The sequence below is a fragment of the Phlebotomus papatasi genome, chromosome 3 (genome assembly GCF_024763615.1).
Source record: "Phlebotomus papatasi isolate M1 chromosome 3, Ppap_2.1, whole genome shotgun sequence".
Classification (NCBI taxonomy): Eukaryota; Metazoa; Arthropoda; class Insecta; order Diptera; family Psychodidae; genus Phlebotomus; species Phlebotomus papatasi.
The window spans coordinates 55187673-55209984 of record NC_077224.1 but is presented as its reverse complement, the minus strand read 5'-3'; the positions used below and the strand labels follow the sequence as shown (position 1 = coordinate 55209984).

The window sequence follows — 22312 nt, the reverse complement described above, 5'->3', positions numbered from 1 at the left end:
ACTGTTAAAGAGTGTCAAAATTACAAATTAGACATGATTCCATGATCTTACCCTATTAGATATTATAACAAGACGATATTGTACAAGACTCTCTTGCTTCACAAAATCGGAGATCTCCGAATGCATTTCGTGATTACATTCAGAGTGAACATGGTGGGCAACCTTTTCCTCTTTAGTTTTAATGTGCTATATTCTATTTTTCTCTTTCCTTTTCGTTGTTTTCATTTTTTTTTGTTATTATTTTTCTTGGTTTAACCTGCCACAAATTTGTAAAAGGAAACCATCCTATTTTGTGTGCAATCAATAAATTGAATTGAAAAAAAAAATTATTAAGAGAATTGTTTTGAGGTAGATGTTTCAGAAAATGTGTTAGTTCACTTAAATTTAGATGGTTGGTCGAGTGTTGACCCTAGCACCATCAATTTGAACACCAAAAGGTTGAAAGGTAAGAAACAAATAAATTACCTGACTATTGTGCGCAGGAGCGTCGATCTTGCTTCATTGTGGAACGTAATAATTACACTCGTAGCTGGTAGATCGTGTTTCCACTTTTTCTTCCGACACCTGCAAAAGTTGACAAAGTTGCAATATTAAATTTAAATATCATCTTTTATAGCTCGCTGTGAATATGTGAATTCTTGCATGATGCCTTAGTACCGAAAGGGTGGTTGGGAAATTTTATTGTGGAACATACAAGTAAAATTTTTGGTTGTTAACCCACCAGAAGAGTGTGAGTTTTCTTTTTTGGAGGTGGGGGGGGGGGGGGTGTTAAGGTGAGACTTTCTCGTGTGCGCGCCTTAATCTATTGCAAAATCACACGGAGCATTGAGAGGGTGACAGAAATAGGGGTTGAAGCTGGAAAGTTAAGAGACGGGAAAGGCGTGAATGCAAACACAGAGACACGTGAACTTTTGCCGGAGCTTTTTCAACAGCAACACTTGAGAGAGCTGCTCTAGAGGTACTCTACCTAAGTTCAGGCACAGAGTTTTCCTTTCTTTGCTGTGAATAAACGATTAAATTTTCAATCATCCAGTCGTAGAGCACGCGAATATTCATTACAAAGTGCATACAACGAGCAAAAAGTTAAGCAATATTACCTCTGAGCTATCACAGACATTCCCATGGAAGTATTACTGGTAATTTTACTGGGATTAACAGGCGAGGAATTATCATGCTTCCGACTAAAAGTTCATCACATAGAGATTTACTTTTTTTTCTACCCTTTAATATGTGAAATTATCTCATGTTCACAGAGCTTCGCAGTTTTATTGCATCATTATTGCCACATCAAGGCTTTTTTTTTTGCTCAACATGGTTTAGTAGATGAGTTGCAATGCCTTGAAAAAGTTGCTATCTGAAGGATTGTAGGACATTGCATTGGTTAAACCACGTTTCCGAGTCAAAGCCCCAGAAACATTTATACAATCCTGCTTTATGACAGTTTTAACACAATTAGCAAAAAATGTCGGGAAATACACAGGTATTTTCATGAATATACAGTACTATAATTTACTAAGGGTACTTTAAGGACTTTAAGTGAAGAATGTGAAGTATAATTCTCAAGGAAAAGGGATTTTACAATGATCTCATGTCCAAATTTTAATTAGAAGGTGGTCAAAATATATTAAAAAGTTAGAGATATTGTTGAAATTATTTTCAAAATATACCAAAAAAACAGGTTTTGGTCAACAGAAGGGGTAGTTTGGGGTGAGAAGAAAAAAAACCTTCAAACCAGGAAGAATGGAATATTTTGCTGGAAGTGCTAACCTTTGTTTGATGATACCATCTAAAAGTCAGTGAGTTCACTAAATATTTCTAATAGGACCTAACTCATACAATACTCTACTCTACACATTATAAATCTCGTCTATAAACGACTTTAAGCCACGACTCCTTTTGTAGATACAATGTTTAGTTTGGTAAAACATTTATCATTTCCTTTTTAAATGCAATGTCACCTCGGAATTAAGAATGTTTAACCTTTACAATCAGAGGAGAAAGAAACCAGAATCTTTTCCCATTGAAAAATACTCCCCGTCCTCTGAGATGTTGGAGATTTCCTACTCAGAAAAAAAAGTATTGTCAAATTAACAAGACAAGTTTGTCAAAAGGATGTTCTTCTATACAGAATATGGAAAAGTTTTGTCAAATCGGCGGCCAACTGGATTTTGTTAAAAGTTTTCAAAAGGGTGTTTTCCCATATAAAATGCGAGAAAAAAGTTGTGTCAAATTGGTAAATAACATCCTTTTGGCAAAATTTGAACAAAATCCATTTGTTCGTTTAACAATTTTTTTTTTCAGAGTAAATGCGGATTTACATTTCATTGAAATACATCGGAATACGGGTTAACATTTTTTATGGAAACAAGGGGATAAAAATAAATTCAATATTTTTAATTTCATTACTAAATACACTCTGCTTTGTATTTTTGTCAAGTCTGGTCAGATGTGTGCCCTTATTTTAAAGTAGATAAAACTTTTCGTGCCCACCTTAAGGGCTTAAATAGAATTAGGCTGATTGAGAAAATTTAGCCTGAAAAATTTGGCAGTAAAGGATTAATTAGAGGAAATTTATGTAAACGACCTTTAATTGCTGATTCTAAATGTTTTACAGCCAAATTTTACTTACAGGCAAAATTTCTTGAAGATCAGCCTGAGTCTATTTGTGCCCTAGCTCCCTTAGTTCGATTAAAATATTACGATTAATCTCAAAGTATTTCCCTGTTATTTATTGTTAGTAATAAAAGATTTTTTTGTCATAAGCTTTGTAATAGGCGTACCTTTAATTAAATTATTCTTGAGCGTAACAGACTTATAGATCAATTCTTGTATACAAATTCGTTCTTTTGGTTCTTTTATTTCTGCATTTCAAATTTTTTTTCATTTGAAAATAGCTTTTGCAAGAATTGAATAGCTGATACATTTTTGGTAAAAATTATAATTTCACTAATTAGATGAACTTTTCGCAACGATGTTTCGAAGCCATTGCAACATTTCACTTTCAAATTGATTCAGTATGGAATCAGTCTTTACCAAATTGAAGGAGAGACCCGCTTGAGTGTTAATTGTCGCTTCAAGTCCACCATCCAATATTGAATTATCTACTTAGCATTTACTTGAAGTTGCAAATGCACTTAAACCACTACACATTTTGATTCCTAATCCTAATGGCTCTTTAGCAGAAAAACGAACCATCAAATTTCAACATTTTATGTAAACTTTCCTACTGTACTCTTCCTATTGCAAATTAACTTTGTCCGGATCATTCAAATCAAATGCTCTCACTAACCGAATTTGAGTATGCAAAGTTATTAACGCTTTTCAGTTGTAATCCAGTCATAATCACAGCTACAGTGAAGTTGTAATATGTGATTTTTTTTTTATATTTAGCTCATATTCACAGAATTTGTATTTTAAACATCCGTGATTATGTGGTGATCAAAAGAATTAGTCAATCAATATTTCCGGTTTGAAATTCAAAATTTTATGATTTACTTTAATCTGTTTTTTGTTTTAATACGAGATGATTTATTCATTATGTGGTCAGACGGGACGGACGATACTTAGGATAATTGCCGCGAGATGGCTTATAACAGACGAAGACGGACGAACAACGAAGGACAGACAGACTTGAGTTGGACGCCAAAGAGAGTGGACGAAATAAAGAAAAACGTAAAAAAGCTGTTCTGAGTGTTTTAATTCGAATTGAAATGGAGTCTACAACTTCAGGTGTGGGGTTGAGCTTGGCTCCCAGCCTGGAAAAAATGAGTGAAGTGAGTGAAATCCTGAGTGAAATGGGGGAAGAAGTTCCGCCCACAGCATCGATGATGCAGATTCGAAAAATTTTCAAGAGAGTCGTCGTGGGCTTGCCGATGGCGGGAAAATGCAGAAAAGACGCCAAGGGCTTTTCTGCTGGAGACTCCCCTGAAAACTTACCAAATATCAATCAAAGAGCCGACACTGATTCAGGTGTTGAGAGTGCGTCCAATTATGAGGGAACAATGCAAGCGAAGCCCCAAAATTCGGTGGAAAATTATGCTGAATCGAGCGTCAGTGTTAATCACCTCGAAAATGGCGTCCCTTTCCGTGACAACGTTAATGTCATTGCAATTTTGGGTGGATTATTGCGCGCCTTGAGTGTCTCAAAGAGTGAAAATCAGCTAAAATGCTCATTCAAAGACATTGAGAATGCAGTGGAGCACTTTTCTGGAGATGATGGATACAAGATCCAGCAGTGGATTGAGGATTTTGAATTAGTGTGTGACGACTTCGAAGTGCCACCAAAATCCCGTTTGGTTTTTGCCCGGCGTCTTATTGATTCTGGCCCAGCAAAAATCCTCACTCGTACTCAACGCTTCAGAGAGTGGAGAGATTTGAAAACAGCCCTCATCAAAGAATTTGGACAGCATGAGACTGTGAGAGAGGTGCTGAAAAAACTCAAGCAGAGGATAAAGAAGCAAGATGAAACCTGTCAAGAGTACGTTTTGGCCATTCAAGCCATGGTTTCCGGATACCCTATTCCGGAAGAGGATATCATTTGCGCTATCATCGAGGGACTTCAGGATCAATCATCAAATATCTCGATGATTGCAGGCTGCAGGACTTTGGACGAATTGAAGTTGGCAATGCGTCGCTATGAGAGAAACATTTTGAAGGATCCTTCTTCGAGTGGGGACACATCCAAAGCCTCTATGGCTTCCGATGTTGCTGCTAAGAGTGGAAATAAACCCCGTTGTTATAATTGCTCTGAGCCTGACCACATTTCCTGGAGATGTCCAAAGCCTAGACGTGAACGTGATCCGGATTGCCCACTGTACAGGAAGCCGAAGACTACAGCAGCAGTTGACGATGGGGAAAATGGGAATTTTCAAGAGGGTGACGAGACTAAGCCACTTCTTTCTCATCAGCCGGTAAGTGTGACGTTCAATCCTGGTTCTGGTTTGGGGATCACTATCAGTCTCTCTTCTCTGTTGGATACGGGCAGTCCAATTAGTTTAATTCAAAGGTCAAAAGTGCCAGAGATGCTTCTGCCTCAACGTGAGTGCACAATTTTACCTTATCGGGGACTAAGTGGGGTTAAAATTGAAAGCTTTGGAAAAATTATTTGCTCAGTGCAACTGCTAAAAGTTTGCAAATCCATTGAATTAATTATTGTCCCTGACAAAGTGTCCCCATTTGAGATTTTGTTGGGCAGAGATGCTTTGAAGCTACTAGGGATTCAATTGACATTTATGAATAGGGAGTTTGTACCCAAGAAGCCTGAAAATTTCTCAAAAGAAAAGAATTTGACAATGTGTACTTTGTCCAATTATAAACTGGCGGATAGAGTTGGCTTTGAAACTGCAAAGAATTTGCTTGATGAATTGAAGAGTGAAGTTAAAATTTCAGATCTGAGTAAAGTTGAGGACCAAACTATTTTAAATGAGGGGAAGAGGGAAAGCAATTTCAGTGGGAGGCAAGAGAAAGATCAGTTATTTGAGAGCGAGAGAGAGAATAAACTGAGTGAAATAAAGGAAGTAGTTTCTCTTGAAGAGGTTCAGGAATTTGAGCATAATGAAGGGAGTGAAACTGTAGAAATTAGTGACGTAGAAGATGTATTTGGGGATGATGAAACCTTGCTGGCATTTATTATTGAATATTCTGAAGCAAATAGTTTCACAAAGCAAGACGATTTTATTGGAGCTTTGGTTGATGTGAGCATTTGTCCAGATTTGTCTGAAGAATGTCAAGATAAATTGAGAGTACTTGTCCAAGAGCATTATCATGACAAATTTTGTGAAGAGAGAAAATCTGATAATTTTGAAATGAAAATTCGATTGACAAGTGATGTCCCTTTTTATTTTCGCCCACGTAGACTGGCCTATTCTGATAGGGAAAAAGTTCGCGAAATTGTCAACAATCTGTGTGAGCAAGGAATAGTTAGGCCAAGTGATTCTCCTTATGCTTCACCAATCGTTCTTGTAGACAAGAAGAGTGGAGATACACGAATGTGTGTCGATTATCGCTCACTGAATAATCTCACGGTTAGGGATAACTATCCACTTCCGCTAATTGAAGATTGCCTAGAGCATTTGAGAGGCAAGAGTGTTTTCAGTCTGATTGATTTGAAGAGCGGTTTCCATCACGTGAAGATGGCTGAAGATTCCATACAGTATACTGCATTCGTAACACCAGAGGGCCAATATGAGTACTTGCGAATGCCATTTGGGCTCAAGAATGCCCCCAGTGTATTTCAGAGATTTATTACAAGAGTTTTGCGGAAGTTCATTGAAGGAGGGCAAATAGTGGTGTATATGGATGACATTCTATTAGCGAGCGCTAATTTCGATGAGCATTTGAAAACGCTAGAGCAAGTACTCTCCTGTTTGGCAGAGAATGGGTTGATTATTCAAATGGGAAAGTGCAAATTGGGGTATTCCTCGATCGAATATTTGGGATACCAGGCATCTTCAGAGGGAATTCGTCCTAGCGAGGACCATCTGAGAGCTATCCAAAACTATCCAACGCCACAGAATGTGAAGGAAGTCCATTCTTTCGTGGGACTTTGTGCTTATTTCCGGAGATTTGTTCCAGGATTTTCAACTATTGCTCGTCCCTTGCTGTCTCTTCTTAAAAAAGATGCGCGATTTGATTTTGATGATTCTTGTGCAGAGGCTTATGAGGGGTTAAAGAGACGTTTGATTTCTTCGCCAGTTTTGGCCATTTACGATCCAAAGAGAGAGACAGAACTACATACTGATGCGAGTTCGTTGGGATTTGGAGCTGTGTTGCTTCAGCGACAAAATGATCAGAAATTACATCCAGTAGCGTACTTCTCAAAAAGTACGTCTAAAGCAGAATCAAAGTACCATTCGTATGAGTTGGAAACTTTGGCAATAATTTATGCCTTGAGTCGTTTTCGAGTTTATTTAAAAGGGATACCTTTTGTGATTGTTACAGATTGTAGCTCACTTGCGATGACGTTGAATCACCGATCAGATAGCCCACGTATTCAACGATGGGCGCTTGAATTGGAAAACTTTGATTATAAAATAGTCCACCGAAGTGGGACAAGGATGCATCATGTTGATGCTTTGAGTAGATGTTATCCAGTAGCGGCCGTTGACTGTGATGATATAGATTTTCAACTGAGTGCGACTCAGAGTAGGGATAAGATGATTAGAGATTTGAGGGTCAAGTTGGAGAAGGAAGATAATAAAATGTTTGCTTTGAAAGACGGTTTGGTTTATAGACGCGATCAAAGAGGGAAGTTATTCTTTTACGTACCGGGAGAAATGGAAGTGAATCTGATTCGACAAATTCATGAGAAAATCGGACATTTTGGCTCGCAAAAGACCTATGAGAAATTGCGCACTCACTATTGGTTTCCGGGGATGAAAGAGAAAATTGACAGTTATGTGAAAAATTGTGTGAAGTGCCTCTTTTACTCTACTCCCGCGCGAAGCAATATGCAGTCCTTGTATAATATTCCAAAACACCCAGTGCCTTTTCATACTCTGCATATCGATCATCTCGGGCCGTTGCCTTCGCTAGTATCAAAAAGGAAGCATATTTTGGTAGTGGTTGACGGATTTACGAAATTTACGCGAATTTATGCTGTCTCGTCAACAAGCACGAAGGAAGTGTGCTGCGCGTTGAAAAAATTCTTTGACTATTATAGTCGACCAGTGCGAATCATATCAGACCAAGGGAGTTGTTTCCGCTCGAATGAATTTAAGTCTTTCCTTGCCGAACGGAATATTGCCCATGTAGAAGTGGCAACAGCGTCCCCACAAGCAAACGGGCAGGTAGAGCGTGTTAATCGGGTTATTACTCCGATGTTAGGGAAACTTAGCGAACCTCTTCAACATGCAGACTGGGTGCGCCAGTTGAGCAAAGTCGAATTTTCTATTAACAATTCTTTTCATCGTTCAATTGGAACCACCCCAAGCAAGGTTCTTTTTGGTGTGGAACAGAGGGGAGAAGAGGTAGATCATTTGACTGAGCATTTGGATGCTAAAGAGTTAAATAATGAGCTACGAGATTTGAGTGCTCTGAGAGAATCCGCGTCGAAGAAAATAGAACAAGTCCAGAAGCAAAATCTGAGGCAGTTCGAGAAGATCCACAAGAATCCGTTGGTTTATAAAGAAGGCGATTTTGTTTTGCTACGAAATGTTGATACTACGGCAGGTACAAACAAGAAACTTATTCCTAAATTCAAGGGTCCCTACGTGGTGGACAAAGTTTTGCCTCATGACCGATATGTAGTAAGAGATGTTGAAAACTGTCAAGTTACACAAATTCCTTATAACGGAGTTATTGAATCAAAAAATTTGAGACTATGGAGATCCCCAGACTGTATACAGGGCAGGAGTTGGGCGGATCACGCCACTGATGAGAATGAAGTGTGAATTTTGATAGTTATAGTATTTTTATATTAGATTAGATGTTCACTGGACTTTTTGAAGAAAAGAAAAAAAGAGAAAAAAATGTTAGATGTTAAGTAGACGATAGGTGACATGACGAAACAAAATGACGTTGGGATCGGGTCGATCCCTAGTTAGGTCGGCCGAGTTGTGGTCAGACGGGACGGACGATACTTAGGATAATTGCCGCGAGATGGCTTATAACAGACGAAGACGGACGAACAACGAAGGACAGACAGACTTGAGTTGGACGCCAAAGAGAGTGGACGAAATAAAGAAAAACGTAAAAAAGCTGTTCTGAGTGTTTTAATTCGAATTGAAATGGAGTCTACAATTAAAATAAAATTAACGTGACTTAAACTTACTTAACTCTTTCCGGACAGCATAGTATATTCAGCAAGTTAATTTCACCATTTTTTAAATAAAAAATATCTTAGCTCAGGAATTAATTGAGGTCCTACAAAAAAATATTTTACATTTGAACACCCTTAGGGTAAGGGCTCATAATTTTGGACAGGGTGCTTAAAACATCAATGTACTGAATTTGAAGTGCGATATTTTCAATAATAATTGACTTTTTTTGTTACTCTCTTTTCAGAAGGGTTGTTTAGGAACTTGGTAAGGGTTTATTGTCTTTGTTTTTACTAAAATTAGTCTTAATACGTTTAAAAATTAATTGACATGTAGAGGTAAATTTGGCTCGAATTTTGGACAACTTGGCTGTATAGTTGGACAGCTAATTCGCCACAACAGGATGCCCATTGTTCTTCATTTCATGAACCAATCTTACCAAGTCATCTTCCTGTTCATGTAAAGGAAACGTAGAATGTCACATGAAGCCAGGAAACTTTCCATATCATTAATTAAAGTGAGGTGACTTCGGTACTCCAAGTATGTGCGGATTAGCGCATTCCTTGACCTTTCCGGGAATCTTTCAAGGCATTTATCGCTATATCTCTTTCGTAGAGATGATGCTCCTTTGTTTCTTCAGGCATTTGTACAACCTAGTCATAACAAAAGCTAAAACTTCACGAAATTTCGTAAAAAAACACCTGTCCAAAATAAGGTTTATCACCTGATTGGTGAACCTCTTAGAAAATTTCCCATTTTAAATCTGAAAAATCTAATTCACAAGGCAAATTTCACTTCAGGTCAAATGTACAAATCACTACTAATGTGAATCAACACAATATTCAATGAATATTCAATAATATCACTAAAAAAAAACGAAAAAACATTGTTAGTACTTCACCACAGCTAGAAAAGACTGAAGTAAACAAAGTTCTGTCATATTTCTCGTAAGCAATTGCTCACACTGAATTTTCAACAAAGCAATTTCAACTCAAATCATATTCAAAATTTAACTATTTAGTGTTAAAATCTTGCAAAAAGAACAAATATTTAGATAGAATTCATTATTCATCAAATATTGGAATAAAAATCCATCATTTTAATCAATTTATTTTTAGTGTCCAATCTTATCCTCAAAGTGTCCAAATTTAGAAACTGTCCAAAATTATGAGCCTTTACCCTATAGTTTGTAATTATTCACAAGAATCAGATTCTTATCAGTTCTGAATAATTAAAAAAACATTGTTTTTCACAGAATATTCATATGCTGCTTTAGGTACTTAGTCCCAAAACAGACGAAAAAGTTAACGGAGCCATGACTTAAGGATGTCATTGACTTATGGATAGCTTGCAAAAATCTTTAGTTCTTACCTAAAAAAGATTTCGAAAAATTATAGACTTATCAGTTTATGATGTGGTTAAAAATTTTGTGAGTTTTTGGAATCTGTTTTAAGTAAGAACTCAAGATTTTTGCAAGCCGTCTATAGGTTTATAACATCCATGAGTGATGACACTACTAATTATGTTTTTTTAGACACTTTAATTTGCTCATCAAGAGGTCGAATTTGATTTTTACTTACCATTTTTTAACTAAATATCTCTATCTCTACTACAAAGTAGGGAACCCATTCTGTGTTGATTGCAATGAGCATGAGGACATTGATCATGTACTCTTCAGATGACCCCGATATTCTAACGGCAGAGAGGAGCTTGTGAACTCCTGCAGGCCTTTATCCCTTAATCTTTGTGTTAGGGAAATTATAGGTCTGTGTATGGAACATGAGGTTGGTGGATACTTTGGAGAGGATTGTACGATTTTTAAAGAGAAACGGTTTAAGAATTTAGTTAGAGTCATTTTTATTCGAGGAACGGAATGTATGTTTTAGTTACGGTGTATTCTTAAGTTTTCGGTCAAAATAAGCCAATTGGCTTTAGCCCTTGTATGAGGGATAGGGCGGAACAAAAAAAAACTCTACTACAAATATTCATAAGGGTTTCTGAGTTTCTATTAAATAGATATTCAATGAAAGAATCACAAATGGCGTGAGCTAAAACCTGTTTATCTTAAACTTTGTGTCATTGAAATAGTTTTTCGTCAAAAGCAAAATTTTAGTGGGTTAATGTGAAACATCTTCAGTTGAATAGGCAAATAGGCATGTAATACTTTCACTCTTAATGGAATTTGAGTCTCTTAAAGTTGGTCATCGAGTCTTTGAGGTGATTGAATTGCCGAAAGCGTCAGAGTGTCTGGTTTAAGATTTCAAGAGCTTGTTGCATAAGTCGTTGTGCTTAAAATAACTGTTGTTTTTTCAGACTCAAGTCAAGAGAGAGAATAAAGTGCTTTTCTTCAAAATAAATTCTCGCGAATGTTGATTTTCCCGACCTACCTCAACATTCCACTTCTGAAGAGTAGTATAATCTCAGTGACGATGAATTCATTTGAGCACTATGTTGCTGTTTAAATTACCATATTCATATATCTTCAGACCATTTCTGATCTTGTGTTCGCTTTATACAGCGTTAATTTGCTGTAGGAGCTGGGATAGTTTTCACATGTTTCCAGGACTAGAGGAAATTGCATTATTTAAGGGAGAGTTTAGGGGTAAAAAGCTCGTCTGAGCTTTGGGGTGCCAAATGGATGATTACAAGTGAATTTCCATAGGAGTAAGCTTGAATTCTAGGAATGGAAATCTGGTGGCATCCAGATCAATAATATAACAGGGTACACTCAGAACCAATTACTGTACTTCAGCTGCCCAAAATACTAAGCTATCGCATACGTAAAGTGATTTGTTCGCCACTGAAAACACTCACAATCCCAACACCATCGAATATCGCATACATAAGTAATTAAACATCAATGGAAAACTTGCACAAACCAATGTTTAATATGGATTTAAGTACTGATATCCTTCAAATATTTTCGCTATACAAATCGTTATGTCAAATCCTGACAAAGGGATTTGCTTTGAGTGGCAAAAAAATGCATATTCCCTAGAAGAAAGTATTCACAAAAAGCGAGATGTAAGGAAATGTTATGAGTACCCCTTGAGAAAAGGAAAAGAACAAGAAGAAAATTTATTTGTCATCTTAGCGTGCATTATAGTTGTTTCTAGTGCCATTAAAGCGGATAATATTTGCTGAGAAGAGCATTTTAATGGCAAATGGAACAACTTCCTTGTTAAACAATTCTTTCGCATCCCTCTCACGTAATTGTTTCGGAATATTGTTACTTTTTTTTTTGCTATTCTTCTGGACAAACTTACAGCTCTGCAAATGAGCATCAAGTGCTACTTCAAAAGTTTACCCTATTTCGGATCATTTGACTTCCATGCTTTAACATAACTTTAATGTGGGCTATTAGCACTATATAACCCTGTCACAATTTGGATATTCAAGTTTTCAATAGTATACTATCGTATTTTACAATCCAAAACCCTTGCATTTTTATTCAACCTTATTAAAAATATTTAAACTTTTTTAGTGAAAAAGTTCTAATTATAGAAATCTTTATTAAGATTTTTGATAATAAAACTTTCTATACACTAAAGACAAATTGAAATGCAAATCTAAAAGTCTAATTAAAATGTAAATTTAATTCAGTTCACAATGGCTTATACCAGCATTATAGTTTTAATGTTAAGTGAATAATACAACTGTTGGAAAGACTTTAAAAAATGAATTCATGTATTCGATGCTACTCATTTTGAAAGAAAATAGTCGTTTGAAGTTATAGGGTAAAATGAGGTAATTTGGAATCATTTACAATTTGGGGCAGCTCAGATTTTCTAACTGTTTCACATGAGCAAAGAGAAAACAAAGACCGCAAAATAGAAGAAAAAGACGATTAAGAAAAAGGAACAGATTTCTTCCTTTTGAACCTCCAAAACAGTGGAAAATCTCAAATGTCACAAATTGTAAATGGTTCCTAATTACCTCATTTTACCCTAACTTTACAGACTTTGTGTTCATAAGTCATTCCATATCGGAAAGTGTATTCTATGAGGCACTATTCCGATTAATGGCTTTTGAAACTGGAAAAATCATATTTATATGTAAAAAAACAAATTGGAAAAACGAAGATTCCTGATCCCATAAAATACAATAGCATTTCTTATGCCATAATTATTAATTGTATCAAGGCCTAAAATTAAGTTTGTCTAGCCCAAAAACAGGCCACGTCAATGGCAAGCGGACTTGCCGATATCAAATCCCGTGTTCCGCATGAGGTAGGGGACAACGGGACAAACACACAAGTGGGGGGGGGGGGGTGATACCTTATGCTATAGGACTCCAAAAAATAAAAATTAAAATATATTCTTTTTCTGAATGAAAATGGTTTTGCAAAATTATTTATTGAATATCTATATGAAATTTCTAAAATTATGATAGTTCTTTAGACAAGAATTAAAATCTTAATAAATATTTTGTAATTTCAGAAAAAAAATAAACAGTCTTGCTTATATTTTTGATATTTTGAGATATTTAGTCTTAATTTGTATGAGTTTGTGTGAACAACTATCCCAAGTGTGAAGAATTTTACGATAATATTGTAATTTTATTTTTTGTAGTTTAATTGTAATAATAAATCTAACGTGTAAATGGTGGTGATTTAAAATCATATATGATATTGAAGTTGTACAGTAGAGTCTCCTAAATTCGAACGCTCGGGGGGTATTTTTGACATTTCTCACCTCCCAAATTCGAACGATTTTTTCAAAACCAACGAAATTTATGTGAGATTAAATTGTACTTTGAATCAAATTTCCGTACTTTCTCACAAGTCTTAATGGTATCATACTTCCTTTTCATTTTGTACGATCATAATGTATGTAAACATTCAGGAAGAAGCACATAAATATGCTTTTCATTCATCCAGAATACGAATTTTTTAACATAACCCCACAATTGACATTTTAAATCCAAACGTTGTTCGAATTTGAGAGATTCAGATTTAAGAGACTCTACTGTAGTAAATAAAAAAAATATTATTTCGAAATATTAGGATTCTCAAAAGTTGAAAGTTATTATTAATCTCTTAAAATCAACGAAGTCAGTGAATTATGAGTTGAGCCTTGAGTTTAAGTTATAAAAAACAACATTTTATATAATCTACAAGCATTTTCAAGTTTTAATAAATACTGACGTAAGAACAAAGTGTATTTCACTCTCAAAAATTATTCATATAAACTGCCTCTTTGAGATGCTTTCAAAGTGGTGCTCTTCAGAAACTCATGATATTTTCATCATAAGTGTCAATTTCAAGCTCAATATAAGTCCCAAGGAACTTTATTGACATCTGCATCGAGTGATTTCGAGACGAAGCTTTAAGGATCCTGTTAAGAATTCATTGGAAAAGTTTCTATATAGGGGCCTTTGCCAAGAAACCACTAAGCGAAAAATGCAATAAATCCGCCCAATAATTCCATCAACCTTTGACCTTTTCGTGAGAGTGCACAAAAATTCATGGGCTGGTCGTAAAAGGGAGACGCCAAGTGCTGTGACCCTAAAATGATTATCCCTCAGTGTTGCAATGTCCATGTACCCCGGGAAGCTGAAGGAAGCTCATGAGTGGCGGTAAAAAAAAGCTCTGGCCATAGTTTTTGATTGCTTCATCCATGAGTGGTTCGTATTTCTGATGCGTGTCGAATCGATTCACTGTCATTAGGACAACACCATTGAAAACACAAAGTGGATTTGCGTGCCGAGGGATGTTAAAAGAAACTTCAGTGAGGGTGCAAAAAAAAAGAAGGGAAGGCCTGTTCTCATACTAGAGAGGTATTGGGTGAAAATGGTGAATCGATACAGTTTCAATTTCTTCGACTGGATTTTCTCACATGTAATGATGTACTACACAGTAAAACAAAGAGCATAACCTTTTTTCTTTGAAAAAGTGTCGCATTTCTAGAAAGATGGTATTAAACTATCTAAATAACTTTATTCTAAAAATAAATTTAGGTCACGCCCCTTCATTGAGTAGGACCGCATAGATTTTTTTTTTATTTTAAATGTTTATTAGTAAGTGCATAGTATTGCGCATCAAGGATTGATCTTGACTATAAATTCAATTAAGAATAGAGCTATAGGGTAGTGAAACCGTTTATGCCACCCATTGTATTTTATTTTACTTAATATTCCGGAAGTTCACTGCGAAATATTTGCTTACAGTAGACACACTCTCGCTAATTCGGATCTTTTAATATCGGGCTACTTTTTGTTTTTTGTTTTTTTGAAAGAAGTTTGATGACATTTTCCAGGTTTGATGATTATCGAATAAAGCAAATGTGCTTAAATTTGCCACGGTTTGTCTTAGTTGTGATATGATTTTGCATTATTAAGGGGTTTTCATGAGAATTATAATAAAATGAGTTCGTAAGCTTAATGTGACTATGCAAATGAACAAAAGATCGTTGCATTTCAAACAGTTTGATTCCCGAATTTGTCTCTAATTCGGGTGACATTTCGTCCCAAAAGCCCGAATTTGAGAGAGTCTACTGTAGTATTTTGTAATGCACTTCTAGAATATTAATAATAAATTTAAAATATCAATATTATTAGGAGTTTTATTAAATGAGTGAAAGAAACCATGTCAGTAAAAAATTTTAACAACGCTAATTTTATTATTTTCATTTTTTTACAAGGGAAAATTTTATGCAACGCCCTCCCGGCGGCCACGCCCATTTGATAGACTTCACCCTTTATGGACGAGAGGGTCAAAAATTGGGGATCAGAAAAAAACATTTATTCCGAGTTTTTAGAGTAAAACATTACCGTATATAGCCGTATGGGAAATTTTTATTTATGGGTCATCGGTGACCCAATCATTTTTAAAGGGTTAAAATCTGTGGGTAGATCTGTGTATAATTTTTCTACACAGTTCGGCCGCTTTTAAAAACTAGGAGAACTGTGTCAAATTTGGGACATATGGAGGATCGGATCGATAAAGACCATCCTTAAATGCTAGAATTAAAGTATAGCCTTACAAACAGGAGGGGAGCAAATTCACCTATAGAGGACAAAGTCACCCGCATCTATTTACGGTAAGTTTAAAAAGTGTTACTATAAAATCAGCAAGATAATTGTAAATCTTATGACATGAAATAAACATTATCTATCTATCTAAGTACTCTTGCATGGCTTATCGTGGTCTTTTTCTTTTTGTCAAACTGAAAGTATCAAGACATATGTATCAAACTTTAAGATTATAGGAGAAAGTACTCTCCCTGTCATATGTTCGAATAATTTTTTTTTCAGTTTTCCAAAGAGACTTACACATTTCTATTAAATAAGTTAGCTTATTATCAATTACTGATTATTACACTATGCAACAAATTCACAACTTTTTTTGTTAACGGAGATCTCACATGGTACGTTTGATAGAGTCAAGTCCCCTGATTAAGAATCTAGTCTTGGTTTTGCTCCTATACGTAACAATTTTTTTTTATTAATACTTTTATATTTTTTCTGCTTTGCCTTATATTATCCGTTATATCTCAGGTTCTAGTGAACGGAACTTGAAAAGTGTGGGTGCGTTGGAAAGCTCATTAGTCGAGCTTCAATTTTGATAATTACAAAAAACCTTGTAAAACCACTCCTTCGGGGTGTAAAATTGAAGTTTCTCTAAAAATTACCAAAAAAATGGTCCTAAAGTGAGGTTTTAAAAATTTGTATAAAATAAACTAAACAAAATATTAAAAATCCAATGATACCAGGTGATAGGCCACACTTAGAACTACAATTTTGTTTATCTAAGACATCGCGCTCCGATCACTCTAAATGCCTCATTTGTTGGTTTTTGTCATTTTCCAAAAATATGAAGTAGCTATTTTAGAGCAAATTTCTTAAAGATTTCTGAGAAAACATCTTTTAAAACTTGTGTGAAACATACATAACTGTTGAGATTCTTCTTTAATTCGATCGATGGACCATCAACATGATTTTCTTTAACATCCCTAATCAACATTGAGCCACGTGAAGAAACCCCTAAACTCCTTTTGGAATGCTTTTTTATGATTGGTAGAAAATGCATCAGCAAACATTTCGTAAATGCATTTCAATGATTTTAGATCATACTTTCATTTAAAATTAACCTCTACTAGAAATAGTATTAGATGGATGGATGGAAATAAATAAAAACAAAAATTGAATATACTAAAAGGAAAATTGAGAGCTTTTTAATGAGGGTTGATTGGAAATGTAAATGAAAATCATGTTGATGGTCCCACGATCGATTTAAAGAAGAATCTCCACATTTATGTATGTTTCACACAAGTTTTAAAAGATGTTTTCTCAGAAATCTTTAAGAAATTTGCTCTAAAATAGCTACTTCATATTTTTGGAAAATGACAAAAACCAACAAATGAGGCATTTAGAGTGATCGGAGCGCGATGTCTTAGATGAACAAAATTGTAGTTCTAAGTGTGGCCTATCACCTGGTATCATTGGATTTTTAATATTTTGTTTAGTTTATTTTATACAAATTTTTAAAACCTCACTTTAGGACCATTTTTTTGGTAATTTTTAGAGAAACTTCAATTTTACACCCCGAAGGAGTGGTTTTACAAGGTTTTTTGTAATTATCAAAATTGAAGCTCGACTAATGAGCTTTCCAACGCACCCACACTTTTCAAGTTCCGTTCACTAGAACCTGAGATATAACGGATAATATAAGGCAAAGCAGAAAAAATATAAAAGTATTAATAAAAAAAAATTGTTACGTATAGGAGCAAAACCAAGACTAGATTCTTAATCAGGGGACTTGACTCTATCAAACGTACCATGTGAGATCTCCGTTAAAAAAACCGTGTTGCATAGTGTTATATGATAAGTATGTGTAAGTCTGTTAGGAAAATTGAAAGAAATTCACATTATTCGAAGGCATGAACGTTCGAAGGGAGAGTACTTTTCCTTACCCCATTTAACCTTATAATATTGGAAATTCAGAAATTCACATTTTACGTGGAGGCGTGGCTTAAAGTAGCTTTCCGTGGAACCTACTAAGAAAGTCTAACATTATGTTTCTACAAAATAGAGAATATAAAAAAGGTCTTTTCTTCTGTTGAATAAAATAAATATCAATATGTTAAAGTGAACCAACGCATTGCAGATTTTTACTGTGTAGTACGTAGAGTGATTATGATTAAATTATTTTATTTTCAAGGCAATTCGACAAGATTGAATTTTGGCCCAGACACATCCGAACCCCTTTCTTGGTGCCCCTTTTTCCGGAAGACAAAAAAAAACCAGAATTTTCTCCATTCTATTTTCAGCACATTTACACATATGCAAAATTGAAAGCAAATGGGGTTCCTTCCATTGTTTTGCCTGAAGAAGCTGCTAAATATATCTCTGTCTTATATTTAGGGGGATGGTATAACAAGAATATTGCGAGGATTTGAGAACCCACAGCAATTTATATAGTGTGAGAATCCAAATGAAATGCCAAGCTTATTTTTATCGTTTTCTTCGAAGACAACGCCAGAAATAGAATAAAGCGAATGGAAAAGAATAAACACTCAATATCCAGCAACTGCCAAAATCACAAGACCCAAATATCTTCTACCATCTCAATATTATTCCCCTTTTCATGCTCATTTTTTTTCAGCTTTTCCTCTTGACAATGGACTAATTGCAAATTTCGTCATATTTGCTTCACATAACATACGCTTTCACGTTCATTTCTTGCTCACCTTGTAAAAAAGAAACAAGAAGCTTAGTGGAGAGATGACTGACATATACTGATTTTGTCACACAACAAACCGTGAAGAACACGATGCGGTAATAATCATCCCACGATTTTAGACAAAACATGCTTCTTAGACGGATTTAAAAGAAAGAAAAACATTTTCTATAAACCATACAATTAGGCACGGTACTTCTTTTCATTAAAAAAACACACACACTATCTAAATAGAAGTTGTTGTTCACTGACCTCAAAAGGCTTTATTGACATCAAAGGTAAAATGATGAGTGTTGGAAGTATCAAGTGGACAAATTAATAACTTCGTGGGAAAGTTCAAAAAAATTAATTGTCTTCAAAGACTTGGCGTCACAGAAAAAAAACCACAAAAGATTTTTAGATCTAAATCTGGTTTTACAATGAATCTTAAAATAATTTATTGGTAGAATGACCTACAAAGCTACGTTTGGAGATTATTCTGGAATATGGGTAAGTAGATCTCATTCAAGAAATATTTCTGTTTTGACTTTAGGGCATGGGAAACGCCATAAAATTAATTATTTTATATCTTAAAATGTTCTAGGGTAAGTGTGCCAAATTTCGGCATAGTTGCATGCAAGCGCCAAAGTCTCAAGTTTGAAATGTAATATCTTTAATAGAAATTGATTTTTTTCATTCCTTCTACTTAAGGAGTGTTGCTTAGAACCTTGTAGACAGTTTATCGTCTTTATTTACTCTAAAATCATTCTTAATACATTTTAAAATGAATAAAAATATAGACATAGCTTTGGTGCCATATTTCGGCCACCTTCATTTTCATAGTTCCTTGCCCTTTACGAATTCTTCCAATGCCTTTTTCACGTCATCTCGTTTGTCGAAGCTACATTTTTTGTTATTCTTTTGCATTGTATAATCTCTAGAGTACGTAAATCTAAAAGATCATGAAAATTCGAGGAACAAAAAAGGTGGCCGAAATTATAAGCTGGCCGGAATTTGTCACACTTACCCTAAGTTCTTCTTAAAAGAGAATTAGTGTACAAAAATATAATAAACTATTAAAGTGTAAGAGACTATTTTGAACTTTTGAAAATTTGAAATTGGCAATTTTTAAAATAGTTTGATTTATTTTTGCAAAATAAAATTCTACTAGGTATTCTGATAAGCTCTGAATTAGCAAACAATAGGTTTTTCTTAGAATATTCTGTTATTGTATTTTGCAAAACCTTTATTTATCAAATATTGTATTGTATTGTATTTATTTTTCCATTATCATTGACAATATTTGGCCTTGTTCAACCTTTCATACCTTGCGGCCATCGCCGTCTTAGTGTTGGTTACCAACCTCCAGGGTGAAAACGATGGAAAACCCCTTCACAGGTTGTATATTGTCAGGTTTACACTTTTACATTTTTGTATTGAATCCTGAGTTTGTCCATGAGTGCCTAAGTCAATGATAAGAATAGAGGCCTAGCTATACTAGCTGTTGGCCATAAGAATACAGCAAGATATCACAACATACATAGAAACCAAGACCGTGAATGCTAAATGCAAATACTAAATAAATTTTGTATAGTAAAGTTTTATCCATGGTGTAGAATCGTTGCATAAAATACTTTTCAATGACCTTTCATTAGATTGTTTTAAATAATACTACATACGAATTTGTACTGCATCTCTCATTAGTTCCAGCCATAAAAGTATATTAAGGTGTCTCTTCAGTCATATTTATTTTATAAGTTTTCCTTTTACTTTTTTAACTGTTTTTACGAATTTCATTAATCGAATTTAATCAACTCTATTTAAATGAGCTTGTAAAAACTGCCATAACTGTTGTGTTTTTTTTGTTTGTAATATAATTAACAATAATTTTAAGTCATGAGTGCTTTAAATTTTTTTTAAAGAATCCTTTCAAAAAAATTAAAAACAAAAACCACATCCTTAAAAGAATTATTAAATATAGATATATTGAATTTTTTCTGTATGTAACTGCTCGAAATTTAAGGCCCAAACGGTTCTTGTAGACAAACTCATTCCAACATTTTTTAATGTATTAATTGATAATTTTTTAATTACCTAAAGTTATTTTCTCCACCTATATTTTGAGTTCTTAATTCAGTTACGTCTTCAGGAGTCAAATTTATACGTTCAAAATTAAGTATTTTAATTAGGGTACTGAAGCTCTGTAGTCATCAAGTCAAGTTAGTTTTAAAGTTAGCTGAACTCCTGCATCCCATCACAAACATCCTTCTAAACAATACGAGTATGCTATCTACTCTGCTTTAGGGATAAATCCAGCGCTAACCGCAAGTGAGATGGGATGGAAAAATCTCTTGTTCTAATCAAGTGGCATCCATTAAGTGATGAAGGACAAAAGAGGAAGATTAATGAATACTCTCTTCTGAGTACCATTACTCGGTGCAGTGTTATATTTCACGGACAGAGCTGTCCTATTCTGCAGAAGTGACTCAAGTACTTCCCGCATTTTCATTGCTCCCTCATCGCGTCCGCCAATAAAGCGTATATGTGGACAAATGATGGATCTCTAGAGTGGTTTGCCAATTTATTAGTGTGGCTATCGACGTCACTACTACCATGTTCTCGCTTTTCCGGCCATCCCTCGTGTCCTCAACTTGTCCATAGAAAATGGATGTATCGATGGAAAATGGAAAAGATGAAGCCTCCTCCAGGGAACTTTTGCATAGTGCAGTGGATGATAAGGATGAGAGACATTTGACACTGTGAACTCCCACACATTTTATGCATCCGTTGATTGCGTTTGATAGCAAAGTTTAGTGGCATAAACTTCACTCAATCATCGCCTTCGGCATCTTAGCTGGGATATAGTGTTCATACTGGGAACAAAGTGAGGGAGTTGTCGACATGGTAGAGTACTGAAAGATTAATTCTGAATGGGATGTGACACTGTGAGATACGGAAAAGATCTGGAGAGAAAGAGAGGGTATTTGGTGGTCCTCCATCAACAACTCGAAACCAAGAAATACGCGACACACCGGCAGAAATTCAATGAGATTTCCCCGAGTGTTCAATTTCATCCAACTCACTCTGGATTCTGTACCGAAGAGATATGTACATCCTGTGAGTTTTCGGGGCTCAACTTCCCACTCAACACCACCAGAGACAAGTTAAGCCTCCCATTCGAAATGGGAAAAGCACTGCTGAATGTTAGCACGATAGTGAAAATCCACCCTTTTCTCCAAATTCAAACTCACAACGATTCTTTAGGGTATGATACCCCTTTCTTTCCTCTTTAGATTGAGCCTCTTTCTTTTCTACTCTGATAAATCCAATAATATGCAATAATTGGAAAACTTTCGAGGGACATTACCAGAGACAAAACAACAGACCATGACTAAAGTCCACCACAAGAAACCCAAGAATTTATGTCCTCTTGAGAAATTGAACTTTTCCAATCATACGCTTCCTTATTTTCTATCTAGTGTCTATTTATTTATTTTTTAGCTATCATTTATAAAGGTTACGTTTGTGACACTCAAGGATTTAAGGTGAACGGCTTATCCTAGGAAAAGATATTATGGGAATAAAGTGCAAAACATTTCCACAATTTATATGAAAAATTTTTCTCTTTCTATTATTTACAATGATCACACGGGTACTTCACCAACTCATTACCGATTGAGATCGATTCAGCTGGTATAGAAAATTGAAGGCCTTTCAAAAATATTAAAATTTAAACAAAATTAGTTGATAAATAGGCTTTCAAGATTGATTTAAGTATAATCATGAAAAACTGGATGCAGACAAGTTTTTCGTTGGACTAAATACTTCTCTTTCTCAAAAAAGAATTCCAAAAACTCAAAAATGTTTGGACCTGTTTTATAAATAAGTGGAAATTATG

The 22312-nt window shown here is 35.0% G+C and overlaps 1 protein-coding gene across 1 annotated transcript in view; it reads right to left on the bottom strand.

Moving 5' to 3' along the window:
• The window catches only part of LOC129807679 (polypeptide N-acetylgalactosaminyltransferase 2), a 281760-nt gene that overhangs the window by 47513 nt on the left and 211935 nt on the right, over positions 1 to 22312 (bottom strand). Inside the window, exon 4 of the mRNA XM_055857114.1 lies at positions 466 to 564. Within this exon, the coding sequence (XP_055713089.1) occupies positions 466 to 564 (99 nt within the window). The remainder of the gene's footprint in view (positions 1 to 465; positions 565 to 22312) is intronic.